This window comes from Dromiciops gliroides, chromosome 5 (assembly GCF_019393635.1).
Source record: "Dromiciops gliroides isolate mDroGli1 chromosome 5, mDroGli1.pri, whole genome shotgun sequence".
NCBI classification, from domain to species: domain Eukaryota; kingdom Metazoa; phylum Chordata; class Mammalia; order Microbiotheria; family Microbiotheriidae; genus Dromiciops; species Dromiciops gliroides.
This window is the reverse complement of record NC_057865.1, coordinates 13,217,532-13,241,006: the sequence shown is the minus strand read 5'-3', so window position 1 is coordinate 13,241,006 and position 23,475 is coordinate 13,217,532. Positions and strand designations below refer to the sequence as shown.

The window sequence follows — 23,475 nt, the reverse complement described above, 5'->3', positions numbered from 1 at the left end:
TTATAGTGCCTATGTTGTGACTTCCATCTTTATAGGATACATCGTCTGCCTGGAGTATTTGAAGAATAACTTCATTTGTATTTGTACATTTTGACTCCTTTGATAGAGTGTAAACTACTTGAGAGGAGGAACTATTTAATTCTTCATTTCTGTAGCTCCAGCACCCAGCAGGGCCCTGGTACACAGCAAGTAGGTAATAAATTCCTTTGGATTGACTGGCAAAGAAGCAAGAGCTTAAATGAGTTTACCTTGAAGTTCCCTTCCAGACCTCAATTTTATGACAAAGAAATGCAACATTATTTAATGGAGCTGTGATTTCCTTAATGTAGATACTCCCTTCACTGTCACAAATTACGATATCTCTATGATGCAGTAGGTGGTCACTGGAAATACATTACCCTTCAGCTTGTTGAGCCTTTTGGTTGTTTCTTGGGTGATAGACACTTACCTGGTCTGTCACCAGGCCATACTCGAAGTCTTTCTAACTCGGCAAGACCTTCCCACAGGATTAGACTGGGAGATCTAGGTCCCATCTAGGCAATCATGAGTTGGAATTGGGTGCAGGGCTTCTGGGGCATACCTGTTTTTTATTGTAATCCTTTAAGGCTGTTTCATAGCCTTCTTCCAGTCTGCTGAAGGCTATGCTCACATCGGTAGTCCACCAAATCTGGGAGGTGGTCAGCGCAACTTGGGCTGGGAAATCGAGAATCCACTGCTCCCTGGGCTTCTCTTCAAAGGCGGCTATAGCATCTGTGATGTAACAGCGCACGGTTTCCTTCATGGCTTCCTCAAGACCCTGGAGCCATGTTTCCACCTTTTGAAAATAGATACATCATATTTATTGACTTAATGCTTGTAGCTTGAGAAAACCAGCACTAGTGTATTCTGCAGATGCTCTGAAGTGGCTTAGTCCATATCCCTACCTAGGAGACTGTAACACTTCTTACTGAAAGCAAATTTAGTATTGCAAAGTGTGGTGCACTAATGTGGAGTCAGGAGGAACCTGGGGTCCTAACATGGCTCTAAGCCTTTCCAGCTGGGCCTCTTCTCTTCTCTCTTTCTATTCTCTCCCTGGGTACTCAGATCCACTCCCATAGCACCGAGGATCACTTCAATGTTGATAATGTCCAAAGTTATAGCTCTATTCTCAATGTCTCCCCAGAACTCCAGTCCTGGATTTCTACTTGCTTGCTATGCATCTCCACCTAGGCATCCCCCTCGTCCCTCATGGTCATCAAGCTCAGAAGTGAACTCACTTCCCTTCCCTTAACTTCCTTACTTCTGTTTGTGTCACTACTGTAATCCCAATCACCTAGACCCTCCACCTGATAGACTCTTTCTGTTCCCTCAACCTCAAATGTCATTTGTCAACTCCTGTTGATGCCACCTCATTAATATCTCTTGCATCTCCCCTCTTCTCTACTTATGTTACAATCAGTCTAATTTAGGCCCTTACCTCTTCTTTTTTAAACTATATTTTTAATTACTTCATTAACTATTTATCAATTACATGTAAAAATGAACATTCACTTAAATTTTTTTTTAATTGAAATTTTCAAAAAATTTGAATTCCAAATTCTGTCTTCAACTAAACCCTTCCCATTCCTTGAGAAGGTAGGCAATTTGATATTGAGTATACATGCCCTCAACCTCTTCTCACCCAAGTTATAGTAACCTTGTAACTCCTGGTTATCCTGCCTCCAGTTTCTTTTCCTCTAATTTATCATTCAAACCACTGCCCTAGTTATCTCCCCAGTGGACTAGTCTTGTCAAATCACTCTTCTACTCAAAAACCTGTAGCTGCTCCCTATTGCCTACCAAATTAAAATACAATGTTCTGATCATGTTGTTCAACTGGAACCAATTACCTTTCTAGCCCTGTCTAAAACTGATCCTTGGAACTTCTTTTTTCTGCCAATATTTGTTTAATCTCTAATCCCTAGAACCATTCTACCCTTGCCCTATCTTCATGCCTCCAATAATGCTGGTATAGACTCCTCTCTATCCCAACCTGTTGCAGGTTCCCTCCTTTCCCCTTTAATTCTTTGTTCCAAGACATTTTCTCAGTTCATATGTGATGCAGGTCTGACTACTTCAGCCCAATGGCTCCCTATTATCCCTAGGTTCACATAGAAACCCTGTTCAGTTTTGAAGCCTTCATGACCTGGACCCTTCTTGCTTTTTCATGCTTCTTATACTTTACTCCCCTCCATGACTCTATGATCTAGCCACATAGGGCCATCCTCACAAAAATGTTCCATTTCCTTTCTCTGTGTCCTGTGTGAATGTTTTTCCTCCTTACCTTCCCTCTTAGAATCTCTGGCTTCCTTCAAGAATCAGTTCAATCACCAGATTCTGCAAAAGGCCTTTTCACCTTGCTTGTATCATGGTTGTATCAATGTTTCCCTCCACCCCCACCCTCATTAGATACTAAGCTCCTTGAGAACAACTGTAATGTTTTTTCTTTGTACTTGTAAGGTACTAAGCACAGTGACTAGCCCAGAATAGGTGGTATTTAGTAAACTCTTGTTGAATTTATTTGGATTTGATTGGATTTAGTTGGTTTAACATCAATAAGCATTAATTAAGACTCTACTATGTGGCAGTTATACATGCCAGAGATAGCAGAGCCCAGTGAGCAAAGAGCAAATCTTGGAGTCAGAAAGACCTAGATTTATATGCCACTTCTGACATATACTGGCCATGTGAACCTGGGCAAATCACTTAACCTCTCAGTTTCTGGCAAATCTCTAAGACAAGTTGCAGTGTGTGATGATCTGAATTGGTAAAGGGAGTCTCATTAGTAAAGAGAGTAGGAATCACAGACCTGGAAGACAAGTAGGAAGGGTAATAAAGATGGTAGTAGGGACAAGAAAATGTCTCATACATGGGCCTCCAATCTGGTGTAAGGTACAAGAACAGATGCCAATTGTCAACTCTGTTAATCAATACTCAGTTATGGATCACAGATCCGGGGCAAGCTGAGGAAGGGATGGCATCTAGGCATGGCAGTCAGGCATAAAGAACAGGCACAAACTCTAGGCTATGTACTGAGCAAGGAACAAGTTTATAAATTGTGATGAAATAATGAGATTTAGCAGATACTCAAAGACCCAACTGGAGATTAATCTAGACTGATTGAATCAAGTGAGAGTGATAACTACTGATTATCCTACTTCAAGTTAACTGGATTGTAATCACACCTTGAAAACACCTTCAGAACCAATGGATTTGGATGATGCCAACCAATCAGCTTGAAGCAGTGTGTAAAGACTGCCTCTGTTCCAGACCTATAAAAAGCTTCCACAATCAGGTTGCTGGAGAGAGTTCCCAATTAAAGCAGGCTTGTGTAGGAGGACTTCAGGACGAACCCAACCAGGCTGGAACTCTAGGCTAGGTAGGACTTCTTTTTCTTAGCTTTCTGAACTCCTTGTGAATACCTCTATGCTTTAATAAATGTTTAATGCCCAAAGACTGGTGCTGACGCTTCTAATTTAAGGCGACCACAATTTAGATTTTAAACATCACAAAATAAATAGTAACAATGTGGCTAAGACCCTAATTGTGGATCAGAGTCTCATTTTCAGCCTCCAGACAAGTCTGAAGTGGAATAACTAGGACAGATGGCCAAAACCAAAGGGGAGCCTGGAAATCTGTCACTTTGAATCTGTAGAGCTTTCTAGCTAGTAAATAGTGGTTGAATCCAGCAGCAGTCCATTGGAACTCCAACCAGGGGCAAATCCACAGCTGTGTTGTGTAGCACCAAACTCAGATCAGAAGCTTGTAGAGTTCAGAGCAGGAGGTCAATGTCCAGACTTTGCCCCAGAGTAGGCCACATTGGGAACTCTAAAACTTTTTAAGTCCCAAGTCTGAGCAGTCCCTGAAATCCTAGAACAACACAATACCTCAAGAAAGTAGCAGAAGTACCCAAGCTGACACAAAATCAGTCCAGTCATTCCCTTCAGAAGTTTGTTGAGCCCATCCCCATTATCAAGTTTGAAGACTGGAAAAATGACTAAACAACAACAACAAAAAGAATCCCACCATAGAAAGTTATTATGGGGGCAGAGATGTTCAAGAAACCCAAAAGAAAAGATACCTAAAATATCTACAAGGAAAGCCTCAAATCAAAATACAACTTGGGTACAAGTACAACTAGTATTCCTGGAAGAGGTGAAAAAAAGTATTTTAAAATGCACTAAAATTATTTTTAAATTGTTGAGCATGAGTATGCTAGAGGAAAAAATGAAAAAGAAATGAGAGTTATGGAAGAAAGAATTAGAAAGGGATTAACAGCTTGGAAAAAGAGGCATAAAACTTTACACAGGTAATAAACTCCCTGAAAACTAGAATACAATAGAAACTAATGACTTCATGAGACAAGAATAAATATTAAAAGAAAGACTGAAAAAAATGGTAGAAAATTTAAGGTACCTCACAGCAAAAACATTGGTCTTGCAAATAGATCTAGGAGAGAAAATTTAAGTCACTGGACTACTTCAAAGCTATGACTAAAAAAAAAAAAACAACCCTCACCATCATATTTCAAGAACTGGCCAGATTTCTTAGCACTAGAAGACAAAGTAGAAATAGAAAGAAACCACCTGGCGACTCCTGAAAAAATACCCCAAACAAAAACTCCAAGGAACATTATAGCAAAAATCCAAAGCTTCCATTTCTGAGCAATATTGCAAGCAGTTAGAAAGATTGCAAGTACTGAGCAGGCACCAGCAGGATCACACAAGATTTAGCAACTGCTATTTTAAAAGAGTGGAAAGCTTGGAGTACAATATTCCATGAGGCATAAGATATATATTTACAACCAAGAATAGCTTGCCCAGAAAAACTGGGTATAATACTAGAGAGGAAAAAATGGGTCCTTAATTAAATATATATATATATATATATATATATATATATATATATATATATGCTTCAAATAGTATAGTATCCAAATTCTTAAAGATACTATTTATTAAAGATACATTCTTTAAATATCTTAAAATTTTTAAAATTAAATGAGTGGCAGGAAGAAATAGTGAAACTACAATTGTGGGGGAAATCACCTTTCTGCTTCCAGAGCTAGATAAATCTAACCATAAAATAAATAAAAAAGAAAATAAGGAAATGAAAAGAAATTTAGAAAAGTTAAATATGATAGACCTCTGGAGAAAACCTAATGAAAATAGAAAGGAGTATACCTTTTTCTCAGTTGCACATGGCAACTTCACAAAAATTGACCATGTATTAAGGCAAAAAACCCTGATAACCAAATGCAGAAAAGCAGATATAATAAATGCCTTTTTCTAGATGATGCTGCAAAAAGTGCATTCAATAAAAGGCCATGGAAATATAAAATAAAAATTAATTGGGGGGCAGCTAGGTGGCACAGTGGATAGAGCATCGGCCCTGGATTCAGGAGGACCTGAGTTCAAATCCAACCTCAGACACTTAACAATTATTAGCTGTGTGACCCTAGGCAAGTCATTTAACCCCAACTGCCTCACCAAAAAAAAATTAATTGGAAACTAAATGATCTAATCCTAAAAAATGAATTAGTTAAAGATCAAATCATAGAAACAATCAATAATTTCAGGTTTTGCTTCTGATACATCCTTGACTTTGTAACCATTGGAAAATCATTTCATTTCTCAGTGCTCTAGGATAGGGCTTCTTAAACTTTTTTCCATTTGTGACCCCTTTTTACCTGAGAAATTTTTATCGACCCTGTGTACATAGGTATATAGGTATATAAAATAGGCATACGTAACTGTTGCCTTTTACTGTTGCCAAGTTTTTTGTGATCCCCACATTTAGTTATGTGATCCCATATGGGATCACAACCCACAGTTTAAGAAAATAGGCTCTAGACAACCCTCTGTGTATCAACTTGTATTAGAGTTTCCTTACTTGCAAGTTCCCTATGATAATAAATTCACACATCTGATGCCTATTTTTATCTTTACCTAAAATAACAACAAACAAAAATTAGAGGGTAAATAAGTTCAAAAGTGCTTTATCCAAGTCGGATGGGTTTGAATAAATTAAAATTATACATACACAGGTGGGAAGTAGTAGCACTTCACTTTGAACCCAGGCCCTGCAATTCACAACGTTTCCCTTTCCGCTGGTACATAGCACTTTTTATTTCAGACTGTGTGAAGCTGGAGGCAACATTCCATCTAGAAGAACAACTCCCAAATTTTTGCTTACATGGCCTATGCATTCACATCCAGTATGGAGGGGGACATACTCCTTCTCCTTGCTGTACATCCCAATGGCTCTGCTGCGTGCTGGCCACGGGCAATCCTCAAAGTGTAGATCTGCGATGCTGTCAAAGAGTTTGGTCAAGTGTTTTGTGACCTGAAACAAAGGAAGTGGACAGAAGGAGAAGGCATTTGTTCAAACTGAAGACTCTAGTATTCTAGAATAATAGGGGACATGGGGAGAGAGAGGTAGCAGCATCTTTCTTAAAAGGATTTGTTAAAGCAAACCAGAGTCAATACGACGGCTCAGAAAGAGAACAGGGTTTGGAGCCAGAGAATCCAGGTTCAAATACTGCTTTGTTGGTATGACCTTGGACAAATCACATTCCATCAATTGATGCCTGAGCTGCCTTATCTTTAAGGATGAGGAGGCAATAGGATCACATATTTAGAGCTGGAAGAGACCTCGGAGGCCACTGAGGGCCATCTAGCTCTAACCCTATAATCCTAACATTGGCCACTATGTCCCAGGTATAAGAAATCCCCTGGGAGAGGAAGGACCATGACCTTTTTGTCTTGAATTCTCCAGTCTCACCTCCCTCCAATGCATCCTCCACACAGCTGCCAAAGGGATATTCTGAAAACTCTGGCCTGACCATGTCATTCCTGTGCTCAAAGTCCTTTGACTACTTATCACCTCTAAAATCAAATATATACTCCTTGGTGTGGCATTCAATGCCCTTCACAATCTGGGCCCAACTTATCTTTCCTGCTTTCTTTCACCCATTTCTCCCCTTCACACACTGTGGTCCAACTCAACTGGCCTTGTTTCTTACCCATGAAACTCCATCTCTGTGCCTGAAACATCTTCCCTCCTCACCCCCAGTTATTAGAATTTCTCATTTCCTTCAAAACTCAGCTCAGAGGCCTCCTCCTTCATGAAACTTTCTGAGCTTCCTGAGCTGCACCAATTATGCACATACCTTTATACATGTACTTGTTTCTCTCCCTCTTCAGAATGAAAGCTTCCTGAGGGCAGAGACTACTCCAAGTCTGTCTTTGTGTCCTTAGTGTCTAGCACATAAGAAGTGTTTGATTATTGATCAATTAAACACTAGCACCCAGCCCTGTGCCTTGTATAGAATAAGGACTCAGATGATGTTTGTTGAAATGGTAAGTCATTTTTTCCAGGTCCATTGAATCATTTAAAGGATCTACAAAAGTTGGAAATGAATATCTGACATGTGGGTATTGTTGTAGCACCTGTCCCATCTTCTTCACAAAGTTGTTAGAAGGATGAGATAATTGATTTAGAGCTGGAAGCAGGCTTTGCGATTTTCTAGTCCAGCCCTCTTGAAGAAACTGAGGCCCAGAGAGGTCACATAGCTAGTAAGTGGCAGAGCCAGGATCTGAACCCAGCACCTCTGGCCTCTTCCACTGTACTGCTACTATAAAACATTTTATGAATGCTCTCTATAATTAGAGTAAGTCAAATCATGTGAAGAGGCTCCCCTAGTGAGTCCTTGCCTGATCTTCTGCTACCTCCCCACTGCTGACCTCTCCTGTCTTGATTTACAATGTCAGTTTAAGCCACAGTGGGGTGACTCCAGTCCCTAAACTCAATACAATCTCAACCTCTGCCTCCAAGATTTTGCCACCAGCTTGGCTCCAGTTTCCACCCTTCCATTCAAGTGCATCATGACCCCCTGGCATCGTCTAAGCAACAATAAAAAAAAATGGTTAGTACAGCCCTCTGCCTTTAAGCTGGCGAATATCAAAACCCTTCAGATCATCTCTTTTCCTCCTAAAGCCCTCAAGGAGAGACACCCTTCACCTGCACAGGGTATTTCCTCACATTTCCTGTTATACTCCTGAGCATGAAGACACATTTCTATGATTCAGTAATGCTGAAATAATACCTTTCAAAAAGCCTGATGCTCATTGAAGACCAGCTCTGTGGCCCCTTCTTCTTCTTGAGCCCTAAGCCTGGGCAGGAGAATAGAGATTCATATTGAATCCCCATGAGGTGGGGATTTCATTCTACAGGGATGACATGGGAGTGTAAAACAGTGTCCCAGAAACACCAGTGGAGGGTAACTCCAGAACTGAAAGGGAGGCTCAACGGTCATCTCCTCCAACTTCTTCCATTTTATAGAGAAGGAAACAGGACTAGAGAGGGGAGAGGACTTGCCCAAGGTCACGTGAGTGATACAGAGCCAGCTTCCAAACCCAGATTCTCTAACTCTATCTCCAATGCTCTTTCTACTATGCCCTTGAGAGAAAGGCCATCTTTGGCATCCAGCCTAGTCTATTCTATGTCAACATAGGAGATGGGGAAAATCACTTTAAGAAATCTGGTGAAAGTTTGAGTAAGTTGGAAAGGGATGAGAATTTAAGACTCTCGCTTTCTTATGCTCGAGTTTATTTGCTGTGTCCTGGTCTCTGCCTGAGGGATCCCATCCTCGTACATCTCTGTACATGGTTCCCTCTGGGCTTCAGGACACAAAGACTTTCTCCAATGATCAGACAATTTATTGTCACACTGAAGTGGCCTTCGCAAGCTGAGCCATCCCATGATTGGTGGCTAATGCAGTGCAAAGGGCTTGGATAACATCCCTGTGCAGTGCTGCTATATAAACGAGACTTTAAGCATCACACAAACTAACTATTGTCGATTTGGGAAGGGATGAGAGTGATGGGTCCTCAAGCAGTCCCAGGACCAAGGCTAGCAGTTCAGTCTAGACAAGAACATAAAGGCTGCATGCATGGCTCTCTACTCAGCTCTCTCAACTGATTCTGGCCATGTTTAGCTTTCTCGAATGCTCTGTAGGGAACTGGGAGATATATCATCTTAATAACAGCTACCATTTATATAGTGCTTCCTATGTGCTGGCTACTGCACTAAGCAATTTGGAATAATTATCTTATTTGACCCTCACAACCACCATGGGATGTCGATGCTATTAGTATCCCATTTTGTAGATGAGGAAACTGAGGCAAACAGAAGTTAAATAACTTTTCGAGCTGGTAAATGTCTACAATAGGATTTGAGCTCAGGGTTTCCTGACTCCAAGTCCAGTGCTCCATCCACTGTGTCCCCTCCCTTAGTTTTTTTTCCTTTTCTTCTTATTAGCTACTCTGGAGGTACCTTCTTTTTCTTAATTTTAACTTTTTTTTTTTAAGTGAGGTAATTGGGGTTAAGTGACTTGCCCAGGGTCACACAGCTAGTAAGTGTTAAGTGTCTGAGGCCGGATTTGAACTCAGGTACTCCTGACTCCAGGGCTGGTGCTCTATCCACTGCACCACCTAGCTGCCCCTAATTTTAACTTTTTAAGAAACAGTTTAAAATATTCTGGGTGAGAGAGCTCAATGTTGAGGAGGTTGGGGGCAAGAGAAGAATACTAGGTGGAGCTGACCGATTAAAAATAAAAGGCATCAAAAAGGACATAGCTTGTGTTCAAAAAAGAACATCAATTAGCAACTCAGACCCATTTCAAAGAATCTTCAATTGAAAGCTGGCCAAGACTAAGAGCTCCTCCAGCAGTGGTGCTCATCACCCTTCTGGAATTGTGGACCCCTTCGGCAATCTGGTGTAGATGCTGTCCCAGAACAAGGTTTTCTAATGTATAAAATCCACAGGGTGGATTTCTTTCTAAAGGAAACCCATCATCTCCAAATACAATTATCAAGATATTAGGTTAAAGAACCCCTGATCAAGCCTAACCCTCATTTTACAGGTAAGAAAACTGAGGCCAAAGAGAGATGAGTAATTTGCCTAAGCTTTCATTCAGATAAGGAATAGTATTGCTCTTATTTTCATGGAGCATTTATAGCAGGTTTTCCAAAAGAATATGTGGTTTTTAAAATGACATCACATTCTCATAGCTTACAAGAACTCAGTGCATCCATCTACCAACAAGTCAGCCTCTGGGACCTGCATCTTTTGTCTACCTGTAGATGTGGCAGTGAGCTATTTACATCTGGGGAAATTAACATTTCAAAAATGCAAGTCCATCCAGCAATCTGCTCTGTCACCCACATCTGCTCTCTCCAAAAACCGGGGGGAAAGGAAGTGTAATTAACACGCCTCCCATTAATTACATCTTCAGGGCTGACCACCCCCAACTCCCATATACTCTAACTATTCTCAAATCTGTCACAATCTTTCAGCATCAAAGATGGCTGGAGCTGGACAGGACCTTATCCCCGTATGCTATACCACTTTCCCCTTTAAAGAATCCAAATGTTGAGATTCAATTAGAAGTCCTCTAAGGCCCATCCTGGTTCTAGACCTCCCTGGAACTCAGTTTCATCATCCGTAAAATGGAATCAAGAAGACCCGAATTCAAATCCAGTCTCAGAAACTTACATGTTCTATGACCCTGTGCAAGTCAATTAATCTTTCACAGCCTCAGTTTCCCCATCTGTAAAATAGGACTGATAATAGCACCTCCCCCGCCCATAAAATGAGATAAAGTACATGCTTCTATCATTACTGTGATACCTGTGATTCCTTCTGCCTCTGAATCTATGAGGCTAAAAGGTCCCTTTCTTAGCTGGAGGGTGGGGATGGGGAATAGAGGGCAGCGGGTGAGGCCAGGAAGAGTCCTAATCACAGGAATCATACCAGCCCAGCCCAGTAAGTCACCTTGCATTCACCTTGATTTGTTTGGTGACCCAGGCAGTATAAGCCTGCCCTTCTCCCTCCTGCTGCTGAAGATGCAGCATCCTAGAATTCTACCTGGAAGCACCTCTGAGCTGCCCTAGGTGAGCCTGAGGCCCAGAAGTGACTTGCCCAAGGTCACAGAGTCAGGAGTCCTCCCCCTCCCAGGTCTTGGACTCCAAATGCAGCATTCTCTCCACCACAGCAGCCAGCCTTGATTGGAGGATCAGATGGAATGAAGCGGCTGCTATCCCTTACCCACCATCCTCCAGGACCCGGATGGAGCCCAGCCTGCTGACCTCTCTTCAGTTGCCCCAAGACTCCCAGAGTCATAATTTATTTCTCATGATTCACTGAAGCCAAATCGAAGTTTGTGAAGTACAGGCTCACCACAGACCCCTGTGCTCAAGAAGCTTCCATCATCCCCTAGCACCACGAGGATAACATGCAGTCTCCTCCGCCTGCCATTTAAACCCTTCACCACCTGACTCCAGACCCCCTTGGGTATTCTCCATTCTAATCAAACTGGACTTTACTTTTCACCATCACCCCTCCAGCCTCTGGCTTCTCATTTCTTTCCTGCGTGGCTGTGATGTGTCTGTGGCCGTGCCTGAAATCGCCCCTGTCCTTACCTTGGCCACAAAGTCTCCAGCTCCCTTTGGGGTTCACCTCAAGTACTGCCTCCAGCACAAGACCTTTCCTGACCACCCCGCCTCCATTGATTTGTGGTTTGTAAATATAGACAATATATTTCAATATATACACATATCAATATCAATATGTGTATATTGACATATTCACATGTATATGTGTATGGGCCGCTAGGTGGCGCCACAGTGCACAGAGCACCAGGACTAGAATAAGGAAGACTCATCTCCCTGAGTTCAAACCTGGCCTCTGACACTTACTAGCTGTGTGACCCTTAACTCTGTTTGCCTCAGTTTCCTTATCTGTAAAATGAGCTGGAGAAGGAAATGGCAAACCACTCCAGGATCTTTTGCCGAGAAAATCCCAAATGGGGTTGTGAAGGGTCAGACATGACTGAAAATGACTAAACAAAACCAAAAAAAGTATAAATATACACATACATGTGTGTGTGCATAACTATATATACTTATGTATATGCATGTGTATGTATGTATGTATGTATGTATGTATGTATGTATGTATGTATGTATGTATGTATGTATGTATCCCATTTAATTATCCGGGCAATGTATTTTTTCTTGCCCACCAGATGTAAGGCTCTTGAAGGGAGGGGCTGCTGTTTTGTTCATTCTTGTCTTGGAATCCCCAGTGCCCAGCATAATACCAGCACAAAGTAGGCACTTAATAAATGCCTAGTGATTGACTTGGAGGCAGGGTCCTGTGTACAGTGAGGAGACCACCTGATGTAGAGCAAAAAATCTGAGCTGAGTTTGAATTCTGGCTCCGACACCTTAGGCAAATCACACTGTTTTCCCATCTATAAAATGTAGGGGTGGATCAGATGATCTCTGAGGTTTCTTGGGAAATTGCCCTTTCAAGAGGAGGAGAGTGACTGGCCCAGGGTCACCCAGCTAGGAAGTATCTGAGGCAGTAGACAAATGCTCCCTGACTCTGCACCACCCACCCCATGCTGCCTTTCAATGACTGTCCATGGATTCTCACACTTCTGGGATACCCCTGTGCCCTTTGGGAAGTGACAGGACAGACCCAAGTGCTGCCCCTACAGGATGCACTGTGGCAGGGACCTCGGCCCCAGTCCTGGCAAGGGGAGGCAGGGGATGCGTTACCCGCTTTGGCTGGTTTCCGTTGGAGAGAATATCAAGCAAATGAGCAGAGGAGACAAAATAGAACCGAGGAAAAGCCAGACGTTTGGTCTCCAAGTACTGGGCGAGAGCTTTTTCACAAAGAACGAGCCTGAAAAATAGAAGCAAAGTGACCATTGGCATGCTCTTAAACGCAAGTGGCCCCAAGTTAGCATATGTATGTTCATGGATTGGCTTCCAGGGAGAGACCCCCCCTCTCCCTGGCTTCCAAGCAGTCGCTCTCCTTCAGACAACATCCATTTTGGCATTGAGCCCCTATTTCCCCTTCTGCTACTTCCACCAGTGCTCCTGGGTCTGGCCCCTGGGCGGGGCTCAAGGCATGGCTCCAGTCCATGGAATGTAATCAGAAATAATGGAATCCTTCAGAAGTCAACTCACCACCTACCCTTTTTAATCAGTCTATTTCAGCTGTGAACATTAGTTCTGTTTGAGAATTCCATTTTATATTCTGTCTCTAGTTTGACTATATTCAACAAACATTTACTGAGTCACTCCCATGTGTGTGAGGCTAGGTACAGCTGGTAACAAAACAGGCCCTTGCATTAAGACAAACTTTTTTTAAGTTGCTCAACTATACATTCCTAACTGGGAATTAGATTGTTCTCTTTGCTGCTAGAGAAATCATGTATGATCTTTAGTCTAGGATTTCAGAAGGAGGAATTCACTTTGATTTCATTCAATTCATATTTAAATTTGTCTAAATGTGCCCTGTAACAGATGTCACCCTGGAGAGCACTGGGGGCTGGCTTCATAGTCAAGGAAAGTCTGCAAGACCCAAGTTTGAATCATGCCTCTGATGCATTTAAGCAGCGTGACCTGGCATAGCCAAAGTCACCTACCCTCTCTGAGCCTCAGTTTCTCTACCTGTAAAATGTGAGCAGCTTGGTGGCACAGATAATAGAGGGCAGGAAGACCTCCATTTAAATCTGGCCTCAAACATTGAGTAGCTGTGTGACCTTGGACAAGTCACCTGACCTTTCTATGCCTCAGTTTCCTCATCAGTAAAAAGAGGATAGTAAAAGCACTTATTTCTTAGGTCTGTTGTGAAGATCAAAAGAGATAACACATGTAAAGCACTTTGGGGCTCAGATGAGACACAATATAATGGACACGAGAAGCATTCTTCAAACTTTGAGAGCCATAAGTGCATCTATGAGACTATTTCTTTATTATCCAGTAAGCCTAACCTGTCTTGCAAATCCTTCAGTTTTTCATACAGATTGGGTTGGCCAGTCGCTTCCAAAACATTTCTGATCTTTGCAGTGTCAAACATTAATTCCTGCATGGAAGAATACAAGTCAGTCATCAGCATATTTTTTTCTGAGCCTTCTCCCTTCTCTGCTGGGCTTCAAGACTGCATGTGCCAAGAGCATACTCGGCCACTGGATGCTGACCTCTTTCAGTCCGAGGAATGCTCAGAGAACCTCACGAAGTGAATGCTCAAGGCTCAGAGGACTTGGGTTTAAATCCTGCCCCCTGTGTGGTCTCAAGCTAGTCACAGCCTCCTTGGGTCTCAGTTTTCTCCTCTGTAAGGAGGGCTAGCCTAGCTGGCTTCTGAAGTCTTTTCAGTTTCATTCTAGGACCCCATGATCCTTCATGTGCAACTTACCGCCCCACCGAGCTTTAAGCAAGGCAATGAACCTCTTCAGCTCTCAGCTTCCTCATCCATAAGAAGGGGAAGTCAGACTCTGAGCTTCCTTTCCTTTCAAGGTCCATGATCCAATAACACTATAACCCTCTGACTGTTGCTTACTACCCATATCGCTTTGGGGAAATCACTTAAGCTGTCTCTAGGTCTCAGATTCCCCATCCATAAAATGGGGACGTTGGACTGGATGGATTTTGAGGTCCCAGAAGTCTCTCTATCTATGAGTCTATGATCCTTGGGTTAGTGAATGAGGTGAGTCATAGTGAAAAAGCCTTGGCTCCTCATTTCTACTCTCACTCTGTGAAAACATCTCACAACATCCTCATGCTACCTTAAAGTCAGCATCAATGCCATCAAATCTTTTTGCATCTTCATCAAGCTGGGTTCGGATGTCCTCAGAGCTTATAAAGATGCTCTCCAAATGAGACCAGGTCCGTTGTACCTCCATCCACAGGAAGATGATGGCGTCTGCTGCATTTAATTTCTTTTGCCAACTTGAGGCTTGCTCGATGAAATATTCCACATACTTGCTCTGTAGGATCGTCTGCAACTGAACCTAAAAGGAGGGCATGCAATTAAAAGCAACAAATGAGATTATAATTAAGTGTAAGTCACTCAGCACACATTTAAAAGTCTCTTGCTGTAATGAACAATGCAAGTAAATCTCTCCCTTGTGAAAATGTGTCAATAGTGAATGGGACCATGTGGCTCTGCAGCTGTTGGAAAAATACATAGAATATGAGGTTGTCCTTACTTGGGACCATAAATGTTCCCTGAATTCTGGAAAAATCTATGTTCTTGTTTAATCTTGGAGCCCATCTCAAATATCCATTTAAAAAGAACACTGTTTCTGTCAAGGAAGGGTGAGGGGAGGGCATCTTACTTGATTGTGTTCTAGAATCTCAAAAAGTTGTTCATCAGATTTTAATAAAGGGATGCCCGTCCGGTAGTGGTCTTCATATGAAAACTCCACTGTGGCCCAGGTATAGCTGATCTCAGTAAGAATCTGTTTAGAAACAGGACCAATTAGATCAGTGCTTCTTAAACTTTTTCCACTCACAACCCCTTTTCGCCTGAGAAATTTTTATGCAACCCTGGGTATACAGGTATATAAAATAGTTATACATAACCTTCTACTCTTGCCATGACCCCCACCTTCAGTTATGTGACCCCATATGGGTACAACACACAGTGTAAGAAGCTAGGAATTAGATGATTTGGTATCATATTTGAAATGGACTTAGCTACAAAAACATTTTACAAACTCCAAAGGATACCCAGGTTACATATGATTATTCCCATTTCATGGATGATGATACTGAGCTGTGAAGAAGCAAATGAGGTCTGCCAGAGACTAAGAACAGAGCTCATCTGCAAGGTCCCATGCTTCTGACTCTCAGAGCTAGGACAAGCTTGACTTTAACACTTAGAGTGATTTCTCCTCAAGAGCCAGGAGAGGTATATAGTACACATACATTATACCTATTCTACAAATGAAGAAACTGAGGAGCAGAAAATTTAAGTGACTTGTCCAAGATGACTCACAGTTCAGCAACTGAAAGTTGTTCAGTTGTTTCAGTCATGTCTGATTCTTCATGGCCCCATTTGGGATTTTCTTGGAAAAGATGCTGGGGTAGTTTGCCATTTCCTTCTCTAGCTCATTTTTCAGATGAGGAAACTGAAGCAAACAGGATTAAGAGACTTGCCCAGGACCACACATCTAGTAAGTATGTTGGGCCAGATTTGAACTCAGGTCTTTCTGATTCCAGGCCTAGTGTGCCACCTAGCTGAAAGAGCCAAGATTTATACCCTTGTCTCAAACCCAGTACATTTTCTACTATGCCACAGGAACCTTTCCCTGTCAGCATTTTCTTTGAACAGAAATAGGCCACCACCAGAACATGAAGAGAAAAATCAAAATTCTACCTTTTCAGTCCCTAGCTCCTTCACGGCTTTGTCCACGATACTTTGGACTTCATCTTCCACTTTATGAAGCTGTAGCCCTAATAAGTCCGCCAAAACCGTGCCCTCATTGATTGAGAACTTGACCTAGTGAAAAGACACCAATAAGAAAAATCTAAAATCCACACAGATATTTGTAAAGGTAGCATACTAACCAAGAGGAATCCCTCAGTTGATAAGTAGAGGAATGCATAGTTTTCAAAAGAGCCAACTCATCAACAGCCATATGAAAAATGCTCCAGCTGGGCAAGCTGTCAAACCACTTATTAAGCATCTGCTATGGGGCAGGCTCTGTGCTAGGCACTGGGGACATGAAGGAAGCCAAAATAAGGTCCTGGATCTCAAGAATCTCACAATTCTAGTGAAGGAGACAATGAAAGTGTATGGTACAGTATAGATGGAAGGTCTTCTCAGTGGGAAGATACTGGCAGCTAGGGGGACTGAGGGAGACCCCCTACCTACAGAAGGTGAGATCTGGGCTTAGTCTTGAAGGAAACTAAAGAAACCAAGAGGTAGAGGAGAGGAAGGAGAACATTAAAGGAATGAGGTTGGTCAGTCAGTCACTGACTATGTCATTGACAAGTTTTCTCTTTGTGCCAAGCAGAAGGGCACAGAGATGGAAGATGGAATGCTGGGTACGAGGAAGAGCAAGGAGACAAGCAGAGGGGATCACAGAGAAGGCAGAAGACAATGGAGTGTTAGAAGCACAGCAAGGGAGGAAGGGGCCAGCTCACTAATAAGAGTGATGCAGAGGAGAACAACTCCGAGGCTTTACCTCATGCCCATCAAATTAGCAGAGGCAACAAAGATAGAACCAGTCAACGCTTGTGGGGCTGTGGAAAGGCAGTGCCTGGTACACAGATGTAGATGCATATTAAAATGCCTCTTGACTGAATGACTGATGGCAGGCATTCTAGTATACTGGCGACAAAGCTGAATTTGTCCAACCTTTCCTGAAAACAATTTGGGATTGTGTGGACAAAAACTGCTTGGCTATACTCACATGCATAAACACACATATGTGTGTATGGATAAATAAAATCTATACATATATGCGTGTATTCCTTGGCTTAGCAATGGCACCAGCGGGCATATACTTTGAGGTCACAGATGACATCTCATTTATGATCAAATATTCCTTGCTACATGTTCTATGATGGCAAAAAATTAAACAAAGCAGGTGCCTTTGACTAGGCAACAGTTGGACAAATCGTGACAAAAGAATGCAAGAAAATGTCATTTTATTATATGAAATGAAAAATATGAAGAATTTGGAGAAACATAGGAAGACTTAGAAGAATCGTTACAGAAGGAAGAAAGCCAAACCCAGAAGGCAAGTGCACAAAAGGATCCCAATGATATAAATAGAAGCATCACTAAGTGGCAACTGAGCATAGGTTACATGCAATGACCAATCTTGGTGTTGGAGAATGGATGATGAGATGCATTTCCTTTGTGCAGAGAGATGGGGGCCTATAGATGCCCAATAGCACCTATACTAGCAGGGGGAATCAACATCTTTGTCAGCTTTACCTGTCTTTCTTTGTTACAAAGGACAGTTCTATTAGGAGACAGGAGGAGGTAACATCCGTCACAGGAAAAAACTGTATTTTGTATTTAAAAGGGAATCAATGAAGACTTTTTTTTAAAAGTTAGCTTAAAGTGTCAAAGGAATTCATTTAGACCACAATTAACACATGTAAAAACATAGACTGAGGATAAAGAGACTTGAAAGGTCATATAGTCCAACCCATACATTTTCCAGACTAAGATACCAGGGCCTAATGCCACAGCCCTTGTTAAGACAGATACAGGAACAGAAACTGGGTCCCTCAGTTCCCAGTCCAACCTGCTCTCCCCTATACCATGCTGCCGTCCTCTCCATTTCACACTGAGGTCATACTTGGTTCCCAGATACATGCAAGGGCAAGACTAAAGTATGATTCTTAAAACATTCTCAGGATGGTAGAACCTTTCAGTCTAGACAAAACTTTGGTAGAACCCTGGTAGTTCAATCCTCTCAAATTATTCTTTTTAATGCTAATTAACAAACAACATAAAGGTCACGAAAAAAGAAACTTGAGGTGTTCCAAGGTTCCATGCTGCACCGTTTGAAAGAGACTAAGTTAGAGATATTGAGTCACTAAGAGAACCAGTCTCAATGCTGACAGTGAGTTTTTCTTTTACCAAACATTTCTCTCATCTCTGTCTACAAAGTGCATTTTATAGAAGAATCACCCAAGTCACTTTTTAGCATCCAATTTAAATCCCCATAAAACTGGGAGTGGCTCACTTGCCTTTCATTCTAAACTACTGGAATGATTTAATAAGACTTCCTTTCATTTCTTTAATTTCACCAAGTCTTTGCTAGTGAATTGACCTAGGAGTCATTAAAAAAAAGCCTAACCTTAGAATTTCTACACACACACACACACACACACACACACACACACACACACACACACACTTCTTTGTTCACAGAAGTTAGTTGGAACCTGTATTACCCACCATTCCTGCTAAAGACTTTTCTGCTCACTATCCCAGAGTCCCAGATCTTTTCCTAGAGACCTTTCTTCCTAAATGTCTTGTCAGTCGTTGCAGTCACATCCTGTTCTCTGTGACCCCATTTGGGTTTTCTCAGAAAAGATACTGGAGTGGTTTACCATTTCCTAAATGGGCCTAATTTGGGGGAGGCTAAATCTGACTGCTGTTAACTTAATATTTATAAAGTTTCCCCCATAGCTCTGCTCCCAAATCGATAAGCAAAAGATCAAGAAGCCTCTTAACTATTTAATCAAAGCAGAGTTTATTTATAAAAATAAATGTAAGAGATAAGGGTTAAGAAATGCAAATTTTACAACCTGTCTGCTTTTAATATAATAAGGGCCAGTTGCTGCCTCTAGCCTTAGGGTATGTTCCACTTTCACTGCTCAGCTCCTCTCACTAACTCCGCCTAACTACCCTATGCTGACTGTGCTCTCTCCTGCCTCCCGTTCTGTCTGTCTGCTCCGTCAGTCTGCCCTCTGCCACCTTTGCCGCCCCTCTAATCTTGTCATCGCCCCTTTCTGTTCTTCTAATCTCGTCTGCCCCCCTTAATTTTGTCCGCCGGCCTCTGTTCCTGTTCCTTCTAGTCAGCCCCACTGCTGTCTCTAGTCTCCGGAGTCCTCCTTAATCTTGTCCTTCGGCCTCCTCCTGCTGTCTAATTCCCAGGTCTCTATATATCTTACTTCTCTTCACCCAAATCTCGGGGCTTTTTGCACCCCCATACACACCAAGCTAATCCGCTAGCCAGGGCTGCAGCTGGGGTGTCTCGTGTGTACCATACCCAGGGCTCCAGGGGCCATGCCCCTGGGCATGCCTGGGACCTTGGCACGGGCTATGCCAAAACCCGGCCTGGAAGAGCCCAGGATCTCTCAGATAGATTCTCTCAGGGTGGAGGGAGCTGGGGCTCTCTCCCCCAGCTGTCTGACCTGGTGTCTTGTACAGCCCACGGGGCTTTTTGGCTCAGCTGAAGCAGAGGGGGAGGGGCACCAGCACCTCCCACACAGAAGAGACCCTGAGTACCTAAGGCTTTCTAATCTTGGCCCAAAGGTAGGGTCCCCAAATCAAAATAAATTTCCACACAATTAAGTTCCCTACATATCATCTTAGTTTTTACTTAAAAGCAAAAAGGCTACTCTCAGACTTTTTTGTCACGATATTCATTAGTCTCATCCATTTGGAACTTATAAGGGTTATTAGCTTCCCTGACATTCAGAGTGAAGCCATGTTTAGGTTTGGTTCCTTTTCTTTCTTAAGGAACAAACAAAACCACAAACACTCACAGACTGTGATAAGCAAATAATGAAATTTGCCATTCCTCTCTTAGCTGGGGGACTAGTAGGGCAGAATGGTGCATAAATTATTAAGTGCGGTCATTGCATTGTATATTTTTACTTAACTGTTCTTTGTTGAAAGGAAGGGTTTGGTTCCACAGTGGGGGTGAGCAGTGTTTCAAGAACTGATTGTGATACAAAAAATAAAAGTCATTAATAAAACTGAGGGGAAAAGCCAGCCATGAGATTTGGAAGAACAAAAAGTAATTTCAACTGATGCAAAAACTTGTGCACAATCAAGTATCTTTGAAAAATAATACAACCTTGTTATTAGAAGCATTTCTCCATGAGAAAGCACTCTTACTGACTACATGATGAAAGTGATCACATCTGACTTTCACCTCTCCCCAAGTTGCACTTTCCATGTCCAGAGCTATCCTCTTATAACTGTTGATCAACAGGGCATCTTCCTTACTTCATGCCAGAAGGTACCTTATAAATGATACTTCAGTGCCACCTTTATGCTCCTGCATAGGCGGAATTAACCAGATACTGACCCCTGTGACATCCATCAGTTGGTGCCAGTGCCTCTCCCTGATGGCTGGGTTCTGTAACTGCATCACTGCCCTCAGAGATGCCAGCAGGTTCTTCACCAATAGCTCCAGTCCCAGGTAAGCATCCCAGAAGCGTACTTCCTTATCAAGTGACCATATGTCCTGAGGAATAGGGATTGTTGTAAATGGTTAAATCATCTTGTGTATAGTTTGCCATGCAGTCAATAAATCACTGTGTCCAGAGTCAAGAAGACTTGAGTTCAAATCCAGCCTCAGACTCTGTGTGACCCTGGGCAATTCATTTAACTTCTGTTTGTCTCAGTTTTCTCATCTGTGAAATCAAGATAATAATAGTACCTGCCTCCCAGCATTGGTGTGAGAATCAAATGAGATGATGATTGTAAAGTCCTTTACAAACCTTAGAGTATTATATAAATTCTAGTCGGTTTTTTGGTTTATGCTTATTATTATTATTATCCTCTCATCTATGGAAGAAATAGCTCTCCAACTTTAGTGCAAGGATATAAAAGCATGTAAAATCAATTAAATGTTTTGGTTAGGGACTACAAACAGCTATTGAAATGTTCTAGAGTTTGTCAGCTGAGTTTATTATCATCAGTATTGTTGTTGTCCCTTATACATAACCAAATAAATGCTATGGATATTAAAGGTCACCCTTTCTGGGCCCTGCATTTTAGGAAGAGAATTAATAAACTAGAGACTTCTGTAAGGAACAAAGCAAGATGATTACCTCACCATGAGTGTCTTCCTTCTATATTTACTTTCACATGACTATATGTGATACATATATGTGTGTATACATATATATCTTATTTGTCCCTAATTATTTCTATGTTAGCTTCCCCATCAGACTGTAAGCTCCCTGAGAACAGGTCCTGTTTTGGGCCTTCCTTTGTATCCTTAGCACAACACCTGAAACACAGGAAGCACCTAATAAATGCTTATTGATTGACTGGTGAAAGGTCTCAACATTGTACCATATAAAGATTGATTGAAGGAACTGGGAATGTTTAACATGGAGAAGAGAAGATTTGGGGGACCAGAGGGACAAAATAACTACTCTCTTCTCTGTGGAAGAGAGATTCGAAGCTGGTGTTAGGGGTGCCCATAATTTGGGACATGGTTGAACAAATTATGGTATACATTTATGTTGTAAGAAATGATGACAAGGAAAGTGTCAGAGAAACCTGGGAAGACTTCTATGAAATGATGCAGAGGGAAGTCAGCAGAACCAGGAGAACAATGTATGTAACAACAACACTGCAACCATGAGTACTTTTCAAAAGATTCAGAATGCTGATCAGTCCAATGACCAGCCATGTCTCTGGAGGACCTACAATGATGCTACCCACCTCCTGACAGAGAAATGATGGAATCAAGGAGATCAAGACAATTTTTTTTGGAAAAGGTCAATGTGGGAATTTCTTTTGCTTGATTATGCTTATCCTCATTTGTTACAAGGGTATTCCATCCTCCCCTTTCCCCCAATTAGGGGAAGGGAGAGATAAATAAATGATTCTTAATTGTAAAAAGGTCAGTAACATAAAAAAGGTTTTTTTCTTTTCTTTTTCTTTTAGGGATTGGACTGATTCTTTTTGCTCCCAGTGGGCTCCCAGCAACAGTGGGTGGAAATCACAAAGCTGCAGTGAGGGTTCTCATCACCATAGAACAGGCCGCCTTGGGGGCAAGCAGGTTTTCCCTCAATGGATGGCCAAGGCTGAGTGATTCTGACCGAGGATATTGGGAAGAGGATCCTTGTTCAGCTATGAGCTGGATTAGGTGAACCTGAAGGCTTTTCCAGCTCTCAGAATGCTATGATCCTGAATCTGTGATCTTTGGGCCTTTGGGCTGGTTTGCTTTTGTTAATCTGCTTCACTTCCTAGCATAGCTATGCCTATGGATATAAAGAAAGTGGAGAGTTCAGGATGCTCCCGTCATTCAATGCCCAGCCCAAACCTTAGAGCAATCATATTCTAATTGCAGTTAAATGTACACAAACATGCTTTGCTCAGTGGTACAATGGAAGAAGCCCTCATTCCGGAGCTGAAATCTCACCTCTGACATTGACTACAATTCATGACTTTAGCAAGTCACTTAACCTCTCTAGGCCTCAGTTTCTTCACCTGTAAAATGAAAGGATTGGACTAGCTGGCTTCCTAAGCCCCTTCTGGCTACATATCTCTGATCCTGTCATCTCCATGACCTTGGCAAGTTCCTTAATCTCTCAGTTTTCTCCTCTTCAAAATGAGTGGGATGGGCTAAATGTCCTCTGAGGTACCTTCTGGCTTGAGATCTATGATCCCTTTGAGTCTGTACTGTTTTCAAAGTAGATTTTTTTCTCTACTTCATTGCCTGATATCTTCATTACTATCATCATACCTAATCTTCTCCTTATCAGTGTATATAACGTACCCATTCCTCAGTAGTATGTAAATGCTGTGAAGGCAAGAACTCTGTCCTTTTTTCTTTACATTCTCACTTCTTAGCCTAGAATTATGTTGACACTAGGTGCCTAATAGATGCCTGTTGAATTCAGTGGAATTTAGATCGTTGCATGTGCTCTCCTGAGAGTAAATACTTCCACCAATGGGGTTAGAGCTCCCACACGTGTACCAAATACAGTTTAGCTGCTGTTTCCAAGAGAAGAAACTAAGAGCTCCCCACAAGCTGAGGTCCTGTCCTACCTACACACACCCCCCTTTGTATCTCCAGTCACCTTCACTTTTCTTAACGACTACAAGAAGGATTGCTTATACCCTCAGGGTGACTCATAACTCATAAACTACAGGATAATT

The 23,475-nt window shown here is 42.0% G+C and overlaps 1 protein-coding gene across 1 annotated transcript in view; it reads right to left on the bottom strand.

Moving 5' to 3' along the window:
* Nucleotides 1-23,475, bottom strand: part of DNAH11 (dynein axonemal heavy chain 11) — a 292,856-nt gene that overhangs the window by 189,672 nt on the left and 79,709 nt on the right. The window contains exons 23-30 of the mRNA XM_043967174.1: nucleotides 20,663-20,821; nucleotides 16,255-16,377; nucleotides 15,212-15,334; nucleotides 14,660-14,884; nucleotides 13,868-13,959; nucleotides 12,645-12,771; nucleotides 6,214-6,363; nucleotides 581-814 (exon numbers count right to left, since the gene is read on the bottom strand). Of these exons, the coding sequence (XP_043823109.1) occupies nucleotides 581-814; nucleotides 6,214-6,363; nucleotides 12,645-12,771; nucleotides 13,868-13,959; nucleotides 14,660-14,884; nucleotides 15,212-15,334; nucleotides 16,255-16,377; nucleotides 20,663-20,821 (1,233 nt within the window). The remainder of the gene's footprint in view (nucleotides 1-580; nucleotides 815-6,213; nucleotides 6,364-12,644; nucleotides 12,772-13,867; nucleotides 13,960-14,659; nucleotides 14,885-15,211; nucleotides 15,335-16,254; nucleotides 16,378-20,662; nucleotides 20,822-23,475) is intronic.